This window comes from Lactuca sativa, chromosome 4 (genome assembly GCF_002870075.4).
Source record: "Lactuca sativa cultivar Salinas chromosome 4, Lsat_Salinas_v11, whole genome shotgun sequence".
Lineage (NCBI taxonomy): Eukaryota > Viridiplantae > Streptophyta > Magnoliopsida > Asterales > Asteraceae > Lactuca > Lactuca sativa.
The window spans coordinates 3,112,346-3,133,899 of NC_056626.2; the positions used below are offsets into that span (position 1 = coordinate 3,112,346).

A 21,554-nucleotide genomic window follows, 5' to 3' on the forward strand; every position below is an offset into this window, starting at 1 on the left:
CCATGTAGATATGAGTAGAAGACCCGGAGGTTAGCCCTAGGCACAGTATGCTAGTATGATATTCGGGACGAGGTCCAATGATAGAGGGCGGGTGCCCAAGAAATGTTTATGTGATAGTTTATACTTGTTGTCTGTGTGATACTTGTATGTGCCTGGTAGGGAGGTGAGTGTGGGCACGGTCCCGTATCTCACCAATAGCAGAGTGTGGATGGTGTTCCACATCTCAGTAGCAATAGAGCAGGGGCGAGGCCCAAGTTAGGGAAGGGGTGAGGGTGGGCTGGGCCCATACCTCACTATCAGCAGGAGTATGGACGAGGTTCCATGACTCATCAGTAGCAGGACAAGGGCGGGGCCCAGAAATAGGTGAGGCCTTAGGACAAGATCCGTTAGTATGTGTTTGGATTATGTGATGTGATGTGATATGTTTACGTGCTATATTATATGCTAGTGGGCGAGGCCCTGTGACAGGCGAGGCCTAAGTGAAACAGATCTGTATCCGAGCGGGGCTCGAAGCCAGGCGGGGCCTGGAGCGGCGGGGCCGTTGTAGCGGGCGAGGCCCGAGGTAGGGGGAGAGGCCCAGGATAGCAGGCGTGGCCCAGTATGTACAATATGTGGTTATGCATGGTATGTGGTAAGGTGGGGAACTCAATAAGCTTCGTGCTTACGATTTTCAGTTTTGGTTTCAGGTACTTCCGGTAGCGGATGATGGAGCTCGGGATGATCGCATGGCACACACCATAGTTTAGACAGCCTGGGAATGTTTACTCTGATAACGAATATGTATTTTGGAAACTAATACTTTGTTTATGTTTGAAAACGATGAATTTGCTTAACGTATGTATTATAAACAGGAATGGAATGGTCTGGTTTGAAATTAATTTGGTATATAAAGGAATGTAATGATCCATTCCCTTGTCCATTCCATTCATTATGATTCCATTCCATCAAAAATGAAAATTAGTTTAAGAAACAAACAATTTAAAACAAAAACCATCAAATTCATCCACATAACATAAATCCATCCGAAAAGTTGTTTAGAACCAAACAATTTAAACCAAAAACAACCAAATTCATAGAATTTTAAAGGAAAATAATAAAATGTCTTAATACCCGCAACAACAAACTTAAAAAACCAATTATTCTTCTCACAATCAAAATCAATCACTTTTCCAACTTCATCTTCAAAAATTTCGCCTGTCCATCTTCCCCTCCTTCAACTTTTGTAGTCTATGATGACGACATCTTGTCATTCACATCCAAAACAAATTCGTCCTCAAGAGCTCACTTCAAAGCCTTTTCCGTGTCAAAATCATTTTTTGGACTTGTGGCTGTCGATTTGAAAACATTGGTCGGTGTAACATTATCACCAGTCTGAGATATGGCATCCTAATTTAACAGATAAATATTATTATTAAAAGGGTAAGAAGGTTTAAGATAAAAAAATTAGAAGTTTAGATAAATTATACAACACCTTGATACATTTGTTATCTTGAGATTCATAATCAATGGTACCAACATCAAACGATTGTGAATTACATCCCCGCATAAAACATATAAGAAGATCACCACAATGTTTATTAAGTATTGTATATAATGAGAATAATTTGAAGTATAATCACCTCTGAAACAACAAAGTTTTTTTCCAACTGTTGTATCAACTTGTCATCATCACTACTCCTCAAAATACTATATTGATTGTTTTTCCTTTCAACATTGTATTTTGAAATAGAAACTATGAAAGCTAATTTCATATCTTTCAAGACATTAATTTCAGAGGGGTATAAGCCGGTACCAAAACCAAGCTACAAATAAAACATAAACAGAGGAAATTATATATAAATACAATAAAAAATAGGAATATATGTAAATTATTAAAAAAAATTAACCCGAGCTGTTTTTGCAATTAAATCTTTCGCAGAAATTTAAAGAAGCTTCTTCGCATCTTGTTCAAACATTGTTAGAGTCATACTTCCAGTATGATCTTGATCACGCACCGAAATCATGAACCTATGACAATTGTAAAATCCTCAAAATTAGTCTACATAAGATGTAAAATTATATTTTACTGAAAATGAGTATACCAAAAAGCAATAACCTTGGAAGAACTGATGTTACAGTTTTTGTGCATTTTGGATTTCGACATTCATATTTTGCGTATTGAAATGATCCGATCACATTGGCTTCATTAGAAGGTGTGTCTGAAAATGCCTTGGTATTGCAGTTTGTACATGCTGGGTAATACCAATCTTTGTTTTGAAGAATTCCTTTAATTGTCGCAACAATAACATACTTTTTTTTCTGAGTAAATAAAATGATATAAATGCAATGTAAATTGTATTGAAAAATAAATAACAAAATGCAATAATTCCATAAATCTCTTTCAGACTTTGTGTTACCTCAAGTGGCTCGAAAATATCAGCAATTGTTTTAAGATCATTATTAAGAAGGAAATCATCATTTTCAGAACTTCAATTAGATTTCATATAGGTGAACGTACTCAATGACTTTTCATGGGGACCATCTTGATTCAAACTGTTAATTAACATCATATTTAGAAATTATAAGATACAATGTCATTTATTATTAAAAATAAAATTAGTAAAATGTAATATACCTTTTTTTGAAAACATTTATCTCATCAATGTCACTATTGATGATGAACTTCGATACATCATAGTACGTATTGATGGATCACAATCTATAAAAAAAGTATAGAAAACGAATAACTAATAAATAATTGCAATATAAAATATAATCAAAAAAACTTTATACCTTGCCAAACACTAATCTTTGCAAATTGAAGGATTATGACAATGCAGACATTGTTCGGATTCTTTTGGATATAATCTAAGAATGTGTAACTATAATTGCCCCATAGGTTAACATCCAATTGCAAACCACTACCAAAAAAGACGGAAATTACAATTAAAAAAAATGTTATTCCAATTTAAGAGTTAATATACAACATAGTTGTAGGTTATAAAAAACATACTTGTCATCTTGGATTTGTAATCTTATCTTATGCCTTTTTCGTTCTGCACTTCGAGCATCTATTTCACCAACTACTACTACCAATCCGATAACATTTGTATATAAACATAAATATCAATAACATAAAATTAGTATTTATTTGAAGGGTAGAATATAATAATTTATTTAAAATATGTAAATTGATAGGTAAATAGAAAATACCATATTATTTAATGCAGTAAAAATTAATGATAGGGTTTTGGAAAAGCAATACCAGGGTATTTTCAGACATGTTGCAAAAAAGTGACAGGTGACATATTTTTATTGGTGATTATTTGGTATGCAATATTTAAAAATAAAGTTAAAAATGTATGAGGTTTTAATATTGAATTAGTGTTGGTTTGTCATTATAAAAACGATATCTAATTGTTAGTTGTTAATTGTTAATGTCTTATATGTGCATGTTTGAAGGATAATATAAAATTCTTAAATAGAAAATACTAACCCAATGACATATTTTCTAGAACAGTGCCATTGATAATCGTCCGATATTCAATAAAATCAAAGCCATTTACTGATCCAGAAAAATTGTCACATGGAGTAACAGTATTGTCCAGATTCAAAGTAAGCTTTTGTAGCTGATTGGTAAGTTGAAATCTTCCTTCCTACATCTTTGCTAAATTTGGAGATTTGATGATAAAAGCTTCACCTTCTTTTAGAAGTTGTTTGAACTTGTAAATGTAAGCTTTATGGACATAACCTTGGATCTTGTTACCCTGAAAGAAGAAAAAGTGTAGTGCAAATACGATTAATAAAAAAATAAAGATTACTATAAACAGCAAATATATAAATAAAAAAAATGAAATATACCTCTTCGTCCATTAGAATAAGTTCAATAGAGAAAAGTTCATTTTTGTTGTAGTAAGTGTCAAGTGTTCATAATCTGATAACACGAAGCTTCATTGTGAAGATGTCCTTCAAGACATCGAGATCTCGTATGAGAGTAAAATCACCGGCAGCCATGATATTGCAGGAGGAGAAAAAGAATGCAGAGAGAAAAAAGCAAAGGTGTTGAAATCGGTCTCTGTGTTGTAATTTATATAACAGTGATGAGATGGAAATCATTCAATTTTGCATTAAATTTAATATATATATATATATTCCTAATATATATTTCTATTCCTATTCATAATTCATAATTCTTAATATACTATAATGTTAATAGGGAAGTTATTCAATTCATATTAATATTAATAGTGAAACAAAATGATTTCAAACGAAGCTTTAAATAAAATAAAAAATCTAATAAGATAATTTTTAAAAAACAACTGTATTAAAATCGATTTTTATGGTAATATGGAAGGTATCCAAATTTTCATTTAATTTAATATACATATTCCTAAAAGTATGTTGATTAGTATCAGGCAAGAAATCAACATTATTAGTTAACAAAATTAGCAAGAAATTAGGAAACCGTTTACCTGTTATTTGTCATTCGTTCCTTCTTCAACCTCTACTTTATCTTGTAACTGATTTTCCTATAGCTTTTGTTAACCAAATCACTAATTTGTTTTTATACCACTAATGTATCAATTTTTCCACTTTTATCAGTGGGAAGAAGAAATGGGAAGAAGAAACAGGCGAGAAAATGTATCTTGACAAATTCATGTTCACTTTAATTTTAATGTTAATGAGATATAATTTTAACGCTAATCATATAATATTTCTTGTTATTATATTTGTATTCTCATTTAAAAGAACAAAGGCATGAGTTTTAGGTTCATGAAAAAATGTCAGTATTAATTTTCATTAAAAAATTATTAATGACAGGGATTATGTTGAGATAGAAATGACATACAATTGTATGGTTCGTAATGTTCATCAGTTTTGTCAGCAACCTAACATGATTTTTCATGGTTGAAGTTTTTGTGTTTTCAGCAATATATCATGTATGTTATAGGATAATTTGCTAATATGTTCTTGCAGAATAATAGTAAATGCAGAAGAACACATGTTACATGTTACTAAAATGATTGACTACTTTACTTATTAAATATTAACATTGGTAAGCATAACAAAAAGATAAAGAATAACGGGCTTTAAGCATTAAAGTAAAAATATTATTATAAGTAGAATCTAAAATTCAATATTAGTAAATGTGGTAAGATGAATAAAAGGAAACTGAAAATTGAATTGAAATTTTAAAATGAATTAAATTTAAATTTAAATTTTTAAAATTTGAAATTTAATGTATAGAAAAAAGGTGACACATGGCATGTATGACATGTATAGTTGATTAGGAGGTTTTAGAGGTTGCCAAATGGCATATATATATATATATATATATATATATATATATATATATATATATATATATATATATATATATATATATATATATATATATATATATATATATATATATACTACCTTATAAAAGAAATCTAATTATTTCTATAAATAGATTGAATAAAATAATAATATTTCTTAAGACGTCAAAGTGTTTAAACTTAAAGTACAATTAGATATTAATAAAATAATATTAAATCTTTATACCACTTAAATCTTTAAATAGTCCAGTATATTAAACATAAATTACAACTATCTACTGCATATCTTTTTAATCGTATTTATCGGCATAAACAATTCTTAATGCATAAAAGTTTTTGACCCAATTCATTTAATCTCTAATATGATCAAGTCTTCATTAAATCCTAAGATCTCGGCCTCATTGAATCCTGATTTCTCGGCCTCTTTCCCCTATTTTTTTAATAAAAGCTAGAATTCGTCATTTTCTAACCTATTTTATCACCTATTTCTAAAAGACCACCGCCATCAGATTGTTCACCTTTTGTTCCTGCTAAAAGAAAAAAAAGGACTCTTGATTTGTGTTTTCATTTAACAGCGATACCTATTTCATCGCTGCACACTTGCTGCTCGAGGTCGGACTCAGCATAGGCTTGATTTTAGGGTTAAAATGACTCCTCTTTGATCTGGTTTGGGCGAGGAACACGTAACCCATGTTTATGGTCGCCGCCTTTCTCCGAAGTGTCACACTCTCCTTTCTCTCGTAAGAAAACCCTAACATATCACCACTGTGTGTTTGCTTGTGTATACAGGAGCCAAGTCTTGTCCATCACCCATCAATCAATATCAATTGCAGTTGAAATATTCATCTCGAAGCATTTTGACATGATTCGATTGTTAGTAAGGTTTCTGTTGATCCCCATTTTTTGTTTATTACGTATTTGCATTTGTATTGAGATTGATATGGAGTTTATTTGTGGTAAAATTATAGATTTTACATTCTACTTTCATGTGAATGTGATTGGGTGTGTGGCTTTGTAATTCATTTTGCTTACAAAACCATGGTATTTTGCTTGTATCACTTACTGATTTGATTGCTATCTTCACCTTCTGTTCCTGGCGGAAAAAAATAGCGACATGTGCAAGGTTCAAAATACCTAAATACCCTATTCTGATTTTCCATCCATTCTCACTCCTTCTCCAATCTATTTCATATATTTATTCAACATATGTTCTCTTATATAACTTTTTTATTTCATTTAACAGCGATACATATTTCTGAAAAAAGTTTTCGCACCCGCCGCTTAGCGCGGGCAAACGGCTAGTGTGTGTGTATATATATATATATATATATATATATATATATATATATATATATATATATATATATATATATATATAGTTAGGTTATTTTGTTTTCATTATCTATTGTGTGCATGTATAACTGATTCTGGACCAATCATTTTAGTTAATTTAAGAAAGTAATTAATGCATATTACATGTTGAAGATATAATGAATATTAATTACATCTTCAGCATTTAATATGCATTAATTACTTTCTTAAAATAACTAAAATGACTGGTCCATAATTAATAATACATGCACACAATAGATAGTAAAAACATTTGAACCTAAGTTTATATCACAAAAATTGTTGTTTATACTTCCGCCGCAACGCGCAGCTTAAAAATTTTGTTTTTAACAATTTACTTTTCTTTCTAACTACATAACTTTATACATGCATCACAACTCCAAATTCCAAATAATATTAAAAACTAATTTCTATGTTACTTATTTATTTAATTGTTAATACCAATAATTTAGTTATTTTTAATGTAACATATTTTTTTTTCCTATTGTAATTAGGTATAAAATATTTTATATCGCATTCCTTTAATTTTAACTAATTGGTTATCCTTGTATGACATTATTTCTTTTAAATATTCATTTTTATAGAATAACTTTTATAGAATTAAATTTTATAAGATTTTATATATGTTTTTTAAAGAATCTTTATTTCACTTTTAACATTTTTGTTTTTGTATATCCCCCTAGTTTTATAGGGTAACTTAATAGCTATATTTTCTAACTATCAAGAATACGACCGATGTCAAATAATTTTAAAATTCAGTATGACACATGATTTTCTTAAAAAAAAAAAAAAGTCTTGCTTGCCAAACAAACAAGGCTTACGTACACGATCAACAGTCAACACAAATTCACAAATTTTACATCATACATCCAAACCATTCTAGCCACTAATAATAATGGGAATAATAGAACCATTCTAGCCACTAATAATACTTCATCATATCCTCTATCGAGCTTCATCATTTTTACGTATATCAATTGATCTCTCACAAACACATCCAAACAACGCGTAAAGGAAAAAGCTAATCGCTTGGTGCGTTCCAATATTTTATAACCAAAACCTTGGCTAAGAACGTCCAAGCTTTTAAAAGATGCAGTTCATAACACACACAATCCAAGCTTTCAAAATAGTTTTGATCACACACCACAATACAATCATACTGAAAGATCTATTTATAGTCCCCAAATTATATTTTCTTTTAGGATGGACTCACATGCCCATGAAATTAGGGATGAGCATGGGTCGGTTTGGGTCGGTTTTTGGCTAAAACCAAACTAAACCGTAGAAAGTCGGTTTTTCGATTTTTAAACCCATATAGGTTCGGTTTTTCGGTTTTCCGGGTTGGGTTTATGGGTTTTCGGTTTTAAACCGTGGGTTTATGAGCTCCTATTTTTTTTTCTAGCTTTTGGGTTCAAACCTAGTGAAAATACGTTGCGATAAATAGTATTGTATCTACTTTAAATATACCAAAATAAAGAGTACGAATTCTAGTATTATAAAAACATAAAAATGTTTAAAATATCAAAGTTTAACACCATTAACAGTTTATTGAAAATAAACATAAAGTATTAAAGAAATAAAGTCTAAAGTCTAAAACTAAAAGTTTAAAACATAATAAATAATATATATGTGGGTCGGGTCGGTTTTTATGGGCGGTTTTATACGTCAAAACCGAACCAAACCGTTATTTTTCGGTTTTTGTAAAATTCAAACCTAAACCGTCGGTTATTGTTTTGGTTTCGGTTTTTCGGTTTCGGTTATATCGGTTTTTTTCGGTTCGGTTTTTGCTCATCCCTACATGAAATCACCAACATAAGGTGGCCCATAGCAAACTTAGTCCCCAAAAATTACTAGACTAAATCGAAGTTCTGAATTTGGGCTTCTAATAACCGAAGACAGAAGGATAATGTACACCAAATGCAAAGCTCAGGTAATGAGTTTTACGTAAGTGATATCCATCCTAGTTGGATGGATGCATCGAGTTTGATACCCACGTAGGTTTGAGGTTAGGAGTTGTAAGAAGTTTAATGTGATTTTCAACTTTTACCAAAATTTATTGCGATGTGTAGATTTTTTATTTTATTTTTTTGTTTAATTTTTGTTTTTAGTAGTTGTGTTTAGGAAGTCTAATGTGATTTTCAACTTTTACCAAAAGTCATAAGTATGCTTCAATTAAAGATTCAGTGCATAAATCAATAATATCAAACAAACTATAGTCAAAACTAGAATCAAAATTCTTTGTTCCTTCGGAAAACAATTATCTACAGCATTTGAAACATGACGAAAGAAAACAAGCAAAGTTGTATGCTATTTTTTAAGCTCCAATTGTACCTTGGAAACCCGAGAATGATGATTTCAGTCTTTATCTTTTAAAAACCAAGTCTGAGTTTTGGGCAGCTCGACATGGGGAAGCTCTGGAATTTTGAGATCACCAATTCGCGAGGACTCGATCAGGTTATTTGTAATCGATGAATCTGTTTCTTCTTCACTACCATTTGGTTTAGGAGGTGTTAGAATTCTCTTAAAGATGCTACCAATGAATCGAAATGGGTGGTTTACTCCATCTTTTAGTCTCAAAATAATGGAGACCTCCGATATCTGCCAGACGACTGTGAGAACTATCATGGCTGAAAGAAGACAGTGTGTTATTAGATTCTGCCTCTTCATCTTCTTAAGCTCTTTCACTATCCTTTCTTCTTCATCTTCTTCTTCTTCTTCTTCTTCTTCTTCTTCTTCTTCCGATCTCGACTTGTTTATCTTCGTTTTGGTTTTCTCATCGTCAACAAATTCCTGCCCAGCCTCTAACTTCTCCAACTGTTGTTTTTTTGGGAAGAAAAGAAAAAAAAACTGTCTTTTTATTCCTACCGATTACGATTCACAATGATCAATTCCAGACGCCGTGTTCGGCAGAATCAAGGGTTCATTTGGTGGATGATACGTGAAATTAACTATTCGATTTGTAGAGATTTGAAGAGAAAATGAGACAATCAATTAAGGCACAGAATTAGAGATACCTGAGACATCAATTTGGATAGGAGGCGGTGGTGGTTGTCATCTTCAACTTCGCCGCCGTCATCGGATGAGGAGTTGGCACCATCTCTGATCTCTTCCATCACTTCTTTAATGGCCTGTTTTATTACCTCCACCTTCGACATCGTTAACGACGACTCCATCAACGATCGATTGTGGAAGAGCCAGAGAGGAATATTCCGGTACTCTTCCAATTTTCTATACAGTCGAAATATGAGTATTCTACCCCTCTACTGCCACGAGGATATATCCACCATCACACGTGCCAATGTTACATTCACTACAGTGACACTGTTGCATCATGCTCCAGAAGTCCCTAAAATACATAGAAGCAGCCGAATAGCAAAATATTATTATAAACCTAAACATTAATATACATGTTATTAAAAATAACTAGGTTAATATCATTAATTAAAACTTGTAATAATTTTTATTTTATATAAAATATCATATAATCATTTTGAATATAGAGTAATATAACATATATTACAATGGGAATACAAAATATATATACATTACAGTTCTATCTAAGCTTAGGTACTAAATCTTTAAAATGTGACGTTTTAACTTAATAATATACTCGATTCAATTTCACTTGGTAAATATGTCATTCGCATAATATTTATTTCCTCCATTATTGTTTAACCATCATTTTTTTCCTCAATTATCGTTTATTATTTCACCCCATTGAATATTACTGTGTTTCACCATCACGGATGTCAGAGATAATCAATATTCTTGTTTCCTTATCAAAATTATTGCTTTAATCTTGAATCTGCAACTTCAAGTGTTAATTGTGAATCCCCTAATCACAATCTTTATCTAATAAAACAATGAAGTTTCATGATGTTTAATACTTAAGCTTAGATGAGGTTGTAATGTATAATCACTTTTTCATATATATATATATATATATATATATATATATATATATATATATATATATATATATATATATATATATATATATATATATATATATATATATAAAATAAGAAATAAGAAAGCAAATAATAGTTAGATTGTGTTGCAATTTTGATCACTATTTGAGGTACTTCTTAACGGTTTTCGTCCATAACCTAGGTGATATGACTATATTGCCATGAATAATAGACTCTGATGAGGTGTTAGAAGATGAATTAACATTTGTTTGAAGGCGAATCAACATTTATTGAAATGAAAACTATTGTTTGATTTCTACGTGACTTACCAGTTTCCATGCATCTGTGAAATGAAAACAAACTGAAGCAACATTTGTTAATATTACTTGCAAGCTCAAACAATCTAGAATTAAAATCAAACAAACAAAATCTAATAAAATCAAGCAATCATTGTTATCTTCTGTGTGTTTCTATTCATTGTTAATTTTCATGTTCGACATGTTTCTGTTTAATATAACATCCTACTTTTAGTTATTTGTTTATTATAACAACATAGTTTTAGTTTCCGTTTTTTACAACACACAAAATACTATGTTTTTCCAGCTTCTTACTTTTTGTCTAAAACAGAAAACACTTCATTAGGGCACATAATGCAAACCCCTCAAAAAAAAAAATTAAAAAATTAATTACAGTTACACACATTCAACCACACACACCCAATCATAGAAACATATCCTATCATGCTCTTTTTGGAGTGGTCACAAAATAAAGTAAAAGGATAAATGAAAGAAATAGCAACATAATGTCATTGTATATTAGATCATCATTTTTTATATTACAACACTATATTTTTAAATTCTTTTCATATTAAGGCGTATATTTTTAAAAAGCTACCCAATATGGTGTTGTATATTTCTATTTTGTTTGAAACCCTTTCACTAGATTTCTAATACAAAAAAAAAAAAAAAATAACAAAATTATATTTCATTTAGATTTTATTCATAAAGCCTCTTGTTCAAACTGAATATTTAAATTATTTCTAAATTTCAGTTTAACTTATTGTTGCAAGTAAAATAAATGTTTACAGGAAGTTGACTCTAAAACATATAAAATTGTCAATTTCAATCTATTTTAGAAACGTAATTGACAAATAGCAATACAAAACAAACAATGAATCACAACTTTGGAATATATTCATATCAATCTTTTCTAGATATGAAATTTAAACAAAACGAATGAGAATGTCTCAATAGAAAAGAAAAATACCACAACAGATAACAATGGACATTTTTTCCTGAGTATATGTCTACAAAATTACCTATGATTCATATCATTAGCAAGGCATCAAATTGTTTGTCATAGAGAGAGAGAGAGAGAGAGAGAGATAGAGAGAGAGAGCAACATTGTGCGGACTTGTAGATTATCAGCCCTTAAACGCCATGTGCTTGAACCTAGGGGGATGGTGTGGTTGCATCTCACTATCCAATTGCTTTTAACGTCCACCAATGAAGCGTGTAGGAAAGTTAAAAGGTTGAAGTTTTGTTTGCGAAGGTATGAAAGATATGAAGTTAGCAAGAAGATCGTTCGTAAGGGAAGAGAAACATCAATGAGTTAAAGTCGTTTACTGAGAGATCAATAATAATTTGGTTGAATATTGAAATGGTAATCCCTTATAAGGTATCCAATTCAATGTATATATCAAATCGAGCACAACACAAGCGTAAAAGATTCAAATTTGAATAGTTGATTCCTAATATTATGCGATTAGGTTTAACATATTTTCAATATAATTTTGCTAATTTTATGGAAATTATGGCAATGCAAAAAAGGAAAACCGATTGAAAAGCAAAAATCTAAATGAACGACATGTGACAAACATTAAATATACATAGATATCTAAATGAATGAAAACACATAAGATTAAGATATACATGGATATCTAAATCAACCACATCTGGCAAACATTAAATATGGTGTAGTAGAAGGATATATGGACAAACAAAACAATTTTTTTTTTTCGAACGACAAATGGTATATAAAAAAAGCCAGAAACTAACAAGAGGCTAGTCGGCAAAAAAAAAAACAATACATTCTTTTAGTAGTTAGGGTAAATAAAACAACCCGTTTGTATTAATCTAATGCCATCAAGAAAACATTTAGTATTGCAGTGACGGATCCTCATAGGGGCCGGAAGGGGTCATGGCCTCCCCGGTTTTAAGTCTAATACCTTACATATATAGTTTTTATTTTAAATTAATTCCAATGATCAGTATAATTGTTAATTTGCCCCTGCTTAGAGTTACAAATTTAGTTATAACCAACAAAATCATCCAAAAATCCCTGATGAAATTTAAAATAAAATCATTGATAAAATAAACTAGAATCAAAAGAATCGTATTACAATTAGGAAATTAATAAAACTAAGAAACTATCTTAGAAACTCTATAAAACAAAATCAAAGCTACAAAATTATTAAATCAAAGATTTGAGTTTAAGAAAACAAGATCCATATATTTCAAAAGCCGAAACATCCAAATCTCACCGGAATAACGTCGCCGACTAACTGCATCTCTCCCACAGGTCTTTGTCGCCACTAGCCGGACCACCGCTTCTCCTTCGCCAGCTTGTCACTTCTCCGCCTTGCTCTCTTTTATCTTTTGTTCTCTTTTCCTGCTGTCACCGGCGACCAATCTCCATTTCTGATCTCCTGTCCAGACTCCACTAGAGGACTATATCGATATTTTTTTCTTTCTCTCTCTTTGAGTCTGTTGAGTGTTTCCCTTTCTCTTGCTTTATGTCTATGAGTATCAAGTACTGTACTAAGATGATGGTAGAGGGTATATAGACATATAACAAAGCTGTAAAAGTACTTTATCTGAAAAGCCTTATAGTTCTAAGTTGATTTTCTATTATATAAAAGCTTTGTAAACACTAAAAAAGAATATGCATAATGTATAGTAGTGTATAATAGAATTGATTAAAATCACAAGGTATTATTTATTTATACTCTGAAATCATCATATAAAACATTTAATAACTTATATTTTATTACAAAATATAGATGTTTGATATAATATATTTGTTGGTTGTTATTTTATTTTTAGTTGTATTTTGTTATTTAACAATTGATAGTTAATTGTTTTATGTAGTATATATCAATATGAAGAAACAATCCACTATTAATGTTTTATTAAAAAAAAAACATGTCAATTCTACTCAAGATCCCGAAAAATCATATAATATTGTTTTGAATGAAAATACATAATGGTTGGTATATCATTTTAAAAAATTAATCTAGAAACAATTATGCAATACTTAAAAATGCAATTTTGAAGAGCGATATAATAATCTTTGTTTTGAATTTTGATACGTTATAATGTGAAACATTTTTTTTATTTATATGGTTTTGTTTTAAAATTTTAATTTCGGACCCCTAGTTATTAAGCTTGTGTTCCGCCCCTTAACATCATACAAAACGTCTATAGAAAAAAATATAGGCAATTAATTAAGTATTCTTGACCTAAAATTGGATCAAAGGACAATATAATCGGTTAACATTATTCTTAACAATTTTTTTAATAGAATTGAAATATTATTTTGATAAATATAAATTTCAATAGAAAAACTAAACTTAAAATAAAGTTGATTTGGGAAAGAACTGAAAAATTGGATAAAAAACGTTGCCCTCATTACTGAGTTTGAACACAGCGAGAATGATGTTTTCGTTTTTAACGTTTTCTGGCCCTCCTTCACTGCAAATCTGGAACCCACTTCGCACTTGGCCATATACTAATTCATGGAAGTTGGAACCACCTACCGCTTCTTTCAGTCAACAAAAGCGTATGTATTTCGTCTATCTGTTTTGTAGTTTTTTGTCGATTTCCACCGGCGTTCTTTATCTCAACTTTGTAGATTAACTTCTTGATTGAAACTATGGATCGTAGTTTCTCCAGCAGTGTTAGATCTATTCCACCGTACGCCCAACTTGCTTACTGTTGCAGAACTTCGTTCAAAGCTTTATGTTAATTTGCTGGATGAATTGGAATCTGTTACTCGTTTAGTCAATTTTGTGTTGAATACACACGGATGATGATGTCAGGTACTGTTCTGTTTTTTTTTTTTTGACCTTTTAGGTTTAATTGATTTTTTTTCCATTTGTGGAATATTTCTTATATCCCTATGCTTCGTTTAGGTTTTATGACTTTATCCTGGCGATTTTTATGCGGAGGGAAATTGTGTGTATTACGTGAATTCGTACTCGTATTTTAGTTCATGGATGACTTAATTTTACTCGCATTGTTAATCTCACACAATTCGAAAAATTAAGCTGTTACTTTGATGTTATGTGAATGAACCAACAATCTGCAAAAATTCTGGAGAATTTAACATTATCTCCTGCAACTAGCATCACCATCGGCTTGGGCTTAATTATTTTTATTCATATTTGAGTCAGTAAGTTGTTCATAACAACTAAACAACTTCTAACAATCATGTTTTTGCATTTTGAAAAATAAGCATTTGTGGTGTTGGTTTAGAACCACAATAGCTATGTTTGTGATATTTAATTAGGAACCAAAAAGATTGGATAAATACATTATTACACGATATAAAGAAGGATTTAAAGATGAGACATAGGTCCTTTTGTTAGACTTGTCATTCTAAATAATTATTATTTTTTATTACATGAGGAAATAGGGGACAGAATCTGAAAGGGAGAGACAAATAGGTAGTCTATGGTTGTTATCATGTGAGATGTTTGCCCTTATAAGACTTTAAGTTATAAATTACTGTTATAAGGAAGTTGACCCTGTGCATGATTTCAGGTGTCTATGGTACTTTGTCACATGAGTAGTATTAATATGGCCTTCATATTGCTATCATTCATTGTTACTTATTTCTTCTATCCATAATTTATGGGAACCATGATGGACTATACAAATGGACACCAAGCTTAAAGCTTCCTTCACTTTTTTGCTTTTTTTATTTCATGAATTCTCAGGGTATAACCTCCAGGATCTAATTCAAGAAGCACAATACCGTTGGCTAAGGCCAGGAGAGGTGTTTTTTATACTGCAAAATTATGAGGAAAAGCAGCTTAACCATGCGCCCCCTCAAAAGCCTCCCAGTAATTTTCTGCCTTTGTTTATGTATTGTTTCCTGATATTCCATTGATCTTGTTGATTTAAATCTGTGACAGGTGGCTCTGTGTTTCTTTTTAACAAGAGGGTCCTTCGATTTTTCCGTAAAGATGGTCATAGTTGGCGAAGAAAAAAGGATGGAAAAAATGTAGGGGAAGCGCATGAACGTCTAAAGGTTTTTTTTCTTTTGCTCTTTTGGTTGTAAATTGTAATCTTTTTGTGTTGTTCTTTAACTGCAAATAGAGGCTTCCATCTTTTACCAATGATTCAACTTTTTTTTTTTTTTTTTTTTTTTTTTTTTTTTTTTATAGGTTGGAAATGTTGAAGCTTTAAGCTGTTACTATGCACATGGCGAACAGAACCCAAATTTCCAGAGGCGATCTTATTGGATGTTGGATCCGTAAGTATACTCCACTCCACCACCTCAATGTTCTATGGTAGTAACTGTCAAACATAGATACATTTATGCATCACATCTGTAGATATGGGGGTTGTGTCTTTTGACTTAGAGCTTAATGGGTTAAGCACTTAATCTGGACAGCTGTACATGACTATTTCTTTTTGACTTAGTCTTAATGGGTTAAGCCAAAAAAAAACCTTCTTTTTTCCTCCCAACACTTGTCACTTTAAAATTGATGATATTGCTGTGCATTGCAAAAATTGTGTGTTAGAATATAAAGGTAAATTGGTCATTTACCTTCATTCAAACATACATCATTACACATACAAGACTTTATAGGGGAAAGAAAAAGAAGCAACCCCTTACTCTTGTTGATTTTCTGGTGGCAGGGGTATGGAGCATATTGTACTTGTTCATTACAGGGATATAACCATAGTAAGTCTGTTGAGCTTTTTTTTATTTTTTTTGAGCTTCTATAAAAAGATGCATTCATAATTTTGCAGGGTAAGCATAGTGCGGGGCCCATTTCGACCTTGATGTTGGGATCTTCTAACATCGTTCAGGGTTCCAACTCCTACACAACATCTGCTTCTGAATATTATGAACATTACAACAGCACATCTGGTCCCAGTTCTTTGGAAGTTAGTCCAGATGTTGTTATCACATCCAATGGGGCAACTCACTTCAATCAAACAGAAAGTATTGATGGTTCACCCGATTTTGAAATTAATCAAGCATTAAGAAAGCTTGAAGAGCAGTTGAGTTTGGACCACATGAAAGATATTGGCACATTTTATAGCGAGAATGAGAATGAGTATGCAAATGAATTAGGATTCACAATTAGTGAGCAAGATCTTGGTGGATCTGAAAGGTTGCAATATGGTTCAGATAATTATGTGTCTCTACCCAAGGATGAATTTGCTATTCCAAGTCAACAAACTTTATTTTGGAAAGACATGCAAAAATCCAATGAGAGTACAACATATGATGGTTCACTGGAGTCTTACGGATACCCATTAGATGAAAATGTAAGCTTATTTTCATTGTCTACTTTGATAACTACTCCCTGTTGTTAATTGTTATTGTTTACTTTTTTTTTTTTTTTTGTGCAAAAGGATTGCACCTACACGTTAAACATGTTCACACACCTCTCTCTCTCTCTCTCTCTCTCTCTCTATTATCCTTTTAATATCCTCACTTGTTAATTAATTTACACAGTTGTTTGCAATTCACACCTTATTTGAGTATGTTCACTGTTATGTTGTTCTTGAAACAGGAAGTGCTTTTGCCTCGACCAAGGACAGATACTGGTGCAAGTAATGACTGTAAGTCTAGCGTGCAATTTTTTGCAACAAAAATGGATTCTAAAATAGTAAACCAACTGAAACAATGAATCTCTGACAAGACAACTATATTGTGTTTCCAGCATCCATATTGGCATCTCAAGAACTTGATATTTCAACATTTCCCAAATATGTCCCTGCAAACAACATGTACCAAAGTGATGCAGACATATACTCAACATTGTTTGACCTAGGTCAAATTGAAACGCCACTTGCATCAGATTCAAGTCTAACCATTGCACAAGAGCAGAAATTTACAATTCGTGAAATATCCCCAGACTGGGGTTATGCAACTGAGCCAACAAAGGTAATGTTTTATTAGAAACTTTTCCAGGGTTGTGTTGAATGTTGATACACAAACCCTAGAATAGTAATGCAGTGGATTAAAGTTTGTTGAGGAATAATTTTTCCTTGGACCCTGTGCAGGTACTGATAGTCGGGAGTTTTACATGTGATCCATCAGTAGCAGATTCTGAATGGATTTGTTGTATGTTTGGTGACACTGAAGTTCCTGTTGAGATCATTCAGGAAGGAGTCATCTGTTGCCGGGCCCCACCTCATTTACCTGGAAAAGTTACCATCTGTATCACTTCTGGCAACCGGGAAGCTTGTAGCGAGGTCAGGGAGTTTGAGTATCGTCCTAAAGATACAGATAAAGATAAAGATAAACCAACCAACTTAACAGAGAATGAATCAACTAGGACCCACCAGGAACTCTCATTACTTGTCAGATTTGTGCACTTGTTACTGCTATCTGATACTAAAAACACCACAACTGACCTTCCGGAAGGTTCAATAGCTGCTGACTCATGGGCTCAAGTCATTGAAGCTCTTTCAGACGGAAGTCTAGCATCTTCTAAAGCAACAGATTGGCTTCTTGAACAACTTCTAAAGGACAAGTTCCAAAGGTGGATTTCCAATAAATCTATGGACGAAAACGCCCTTCCCACCTTGTCAAAAAAAGAACAAGAGATAATACACATGGTTTCTGGATTGGGCTTTGTCTGGGCCTTGACACCTATACTTAAAGCTGGTGTTGGGATCAATTTCCGCGACAGCAATGGCTGGACTGCCCTTCATTGGGCTGCTCGTTTTGGAAGGTAATTTTATTTTTTTATTTAAGTTTCTAATTATACAAAACAAAAAAAAACATATGTTTAAATGTGTATTTCATCCCTTCAATTGTCTGTAATGTAAACTGTAACAGGGAAAAGATGGTAGCCGAGGTTTTAGCCTGTGGTGCGAATGCTGGAGCAGTAACAGATCCATGTCAGCAGGATCCAAACGGACAAACCCCTGCATCCATTGCAGCCCAATATGGGCACCAAGGGCTTGCAGGTTATCTCTCAGAGATGGCACTCACTGCCCATCTTTCATCCCTCACCCTCCAAGAAAGCCAACTCTCTAAAGGCTCTGCTGACGTGGAAGCCGAAAGAACAGTAAATAGCATCTCAGACTCATACCTGGATAGCACCAAGGATCAGGTGTCCCTCAAGTCCACGTTAGCTGCTGTGAGGAACGCGGCTCAAGCTGCTGCACGTATACAGGCGGCTTTCAGGGCACATTCTTTTAAGAAAAGGAAACAGAAGGAAGCTGCTGCTGAAGCAGCATCAGCATCAGCTGTTGGTGAAGTAGAGGATGAGTATGGCATTCTTCCAAGTGAGATTCAGGGACTTTCAACAGCTTCAAAGGCAGTGTTTGCAAATTCACGTGATCGTGATCTTCATCATGCAGCAGCTTTGTCTATCCAGAAGAAATATCGCGGTTGGAAAGGTCGTAAGGATTTCCTTGCACTTCGACAGAAAGTTGTCAAGATACAGGTCATCTCTCTCTCTCTCTCTCTAACTAACCAACTAACCAACCAACCAACTAATTATATGAAATTTTTTTAAATGGTTGGCAGGCTCATGTGAGAGGCTATCAGGCAAGGAAGAATTACGAAACAATCTGTTGGGCAGTTGGGATAGTGGAGAAGATTGTGTTGAGGTGGTACAGGAAAGGAGTGGGTTTAAGGGGATTTCATGTGGATTCGATTATTGGTGAAGATGAAGAAGAAGAAGACTTTGTGAAGGCACTTAGGAAGCAGAAAGTGGATGCGGCTCTAACCGAAGCCGTCTCCAGGGTGCTTTCTATGGTCCAATCTCAACCAGCAAGGCAGCAATACCAACGGATGCTTCACAAATATCGCCTCGCCAAGGTCTCACCAACATAACATAACAATCTGTCATTTTTTCTTTTTTGTATTTATAAATAAATATATTTACTCTTATATTATAACAATAACAATATAATTTATTTTTTTAATATTTGAGCAACTTTTGCAGGAGCAACGAGGAGATTTGCAAAGTGAAGGAGCCTCAACGTCTGAAGGTGGTATGAATGAATTTATGTAAAGGGAATTACAATGGTTAATTAGTTGATAGTATACGTTGGGTGTTTATAAATTGTAAGGTGGTTGGGTTGAGTTGGTATATAATTATATACTGTAGTTAGTTAAACATGTGGCATAATGTATTATGTATGTGGATGTCAGATTTGGTTCGGTTGTAAATCCGCGGTATACTACTATTCTTCTAAGAGATTTTAGTAACTTTACAAGTTTCTTTTGGATCTATCAAAGTTTTTGATGCTCTATTTTTTTTTTTTTTTTTTTGCCTTGGACAAATCAAAAGCTATTGATACCAACTGTTTTTTATTCACAACTTTATTGTGTTTGTCAAAAAAATTATATATATATATATATATATATATATATATATATATATATATATATATATATATATATATATATATATATATATATATATATATATATATATATAGGTTCAAATGTTTTTAGCAACTATTGTGTGCTTAAATGCACCAATAAGAATTCAAGAAATAATAAAGAATTAAATAAATCATTAAAGGGTATTTTGGACTTTTGGTACTTCTAATTAAGGAAATGATTTAATTGAATTCATTCAATTAAGAAAATAAAGTTAATATATTTGACCTAGTTATTTGGGGCCGAACACATTCATCATCGGCTCACCATCGCCGATTCTACTTCTTTGATAATTGATGTATCCTCTCGTCTCGCATCCTCCTTCCATGTACCTATTTGCACCACCGCCTGCAAGGACCTTCAACAAGATTCGGGCTTTATTCGATCTTATTTTACAGCCGTTATCTTTATCTCTCTCGTTCCAAATCCATGGACCGATCCTAGAATACAGTGATTTATACTCACCAGTCATAGGTATGTCATTATATTTCTCAGATATTATCAGTTCAATCAAAACCGAAGCCACATAACCATTTATGCTTTTTTTTTGTTCGATCGTATGGAAACCGAACACAGGAGGGTATCCCTCCTGTGTAACTCATTTGATGTTGATGGTTCTGAATTGGTATTTTTTTCATTCATGATTCATAGAAAATGTGGTGATTTAGGGAGCGCCCTTAAAGTGTTTGATGAAATGCCAAAGAGAAATATGACAATCTCAGATTGTATTCATGGTTAGTGATGGAACACCGGTTAATGAGGAGATGCTGGTAAGTTTACATGAACTTTATTGATCTTTGATTAAGTTTTTTGAGTTGGGTTTTTGTAATTTTTTATTTTTTTTTCAGAAATTCAGAGACACCATTCTTTGATGGCAGAGAACTTGTAGCTGGAAGTATTGATGATTCAATCTATGTTTATGATGTTGAAGCAAACATCTATCCTGATCATAGATTTGATGTTGAAGCAAACTGACTTTTCCTTATGTTTATGATGTTGAAGCAAACAGACATATGGGCTGATCATAGCTTTGACCTTGTTTAGCCTTTTATAATATTTCCATTCTGAAAGAATAGTTTATTATATAAGAATATTATTGCTTTATTCTGATAGAATTTGTAGTTAATTAATTATATGTTTAATGTGCAGTTGTTACAAGTGTATCACTACAAAGTATTTGACAATGAATTTGTGATAGAAATGGCTTGAAGAATGGCTTGAAGACCTGATGGGAAAGACTCCTTGTATAAAATCATTCTCATGCAATACAATTCTGACAGAATGTCAATGTCACAAAATGTCAATCTCATAGAATGCTAACATATTTTAAATTGGCTTAGAGGTC

General features: G+C 32.2%; 3 protein-coding genes across 4 annotated transcripts; 1 reads left to right on the forward strand and 2 right to left on the reverse strand.

The window, feature by feature from the left end:
• Positions 1–1,922: 1,922 nt before the first annotated feature.
• LOC111889854 (uncharacterized) lies at positions 1,923–3,852 on the reverse strand. The gene is made up of 10 exons (XM_023886012.1): positions 3,841–3,852; positions 3,680–3,746; positions 3,476–3,544; positions 2,993–3,068; positions 2,773–2,900; positions 2,649–2,698; positions 2,519–2,532; positions 2,397–2,466; positions 2,096–2,298; positions 1,923–2,007 (listed from the first exon to the last, which is right to left on the reverse strand). Exons 1-10 carry the CDS (start codon positions 3,850–3,852, stop codon positions 1,923–1,925), a joined length of 774 nt encoding a protein of 257 aa, XP_023741780.1.
• Positions 3,853–8,851: 4,999 nt separating this feature from the next.
• On the reverse strand, positions 8,852–9,943 carry LOC111889884 (uncharacterized). 2 transcript variants are annotated; one of them, XM_023886041.3, is made up of 2 exons: positions 9,665–9,943; positions 8,852–9,497 (listed from the first exon to the last, which is right to left on the reverse strand). In XM_023886041.3, the coding sequence occupies exons 1-2, from the start codon at positions 9,821–9,823 to the stop codon at positions 9,006–9,008; spliced, it is 651 nt and encodes a 216-aa protein (XP_023741809.1). In that variant the 5' UTR covers positions 9,824–9,943; the 3' UTR covers positions 8,852–9,005. The 2 variants fall into 2 exon arrangements, with proteins under 2 accessions (XP_023741809.1, XP_023741810.1); XM_023886042.3 differs by having other exon boundaries at positions 8,852–9,464; positions 9,665–9,931.
• Positions 9,944–14,243: 4,300 nt separating this feature from the next.
• On the forward strand, positions 14,244–20,043 carry LOC111889888 (calmodulin-binding transcription activator 4). The gene is made up of 13 exons (XM_023886045.2): positions 14,244–14,401; positions 14,506–14,660; positions 15,561–15,686; positions 15,759–15,874; positions 16,011–16,099; positions 16,489–16,534; positions 16,603–17,127; positions 17,376–17,424; positions 17,526–17,749; positions 17,869–18,542; positions 18,650–19,262; positions 19,346–19,639; positions 19,767–20,043. The coding sequence occupies exons 2-13, from the start codon at positions 14,648–14,650 to the stop codon at positions 19,833–19,835; spliced, it is 2,838 nt and encodes a 945-aa protein (XP_023741813.1). The 5' UTR covers positions 14,244–14,401; positions 14,506–14,647; the 3' UTR covers positions 19,836–20,043.
• Positions 20,044–21,554: the final 1,511 nt, after the last annotated feature.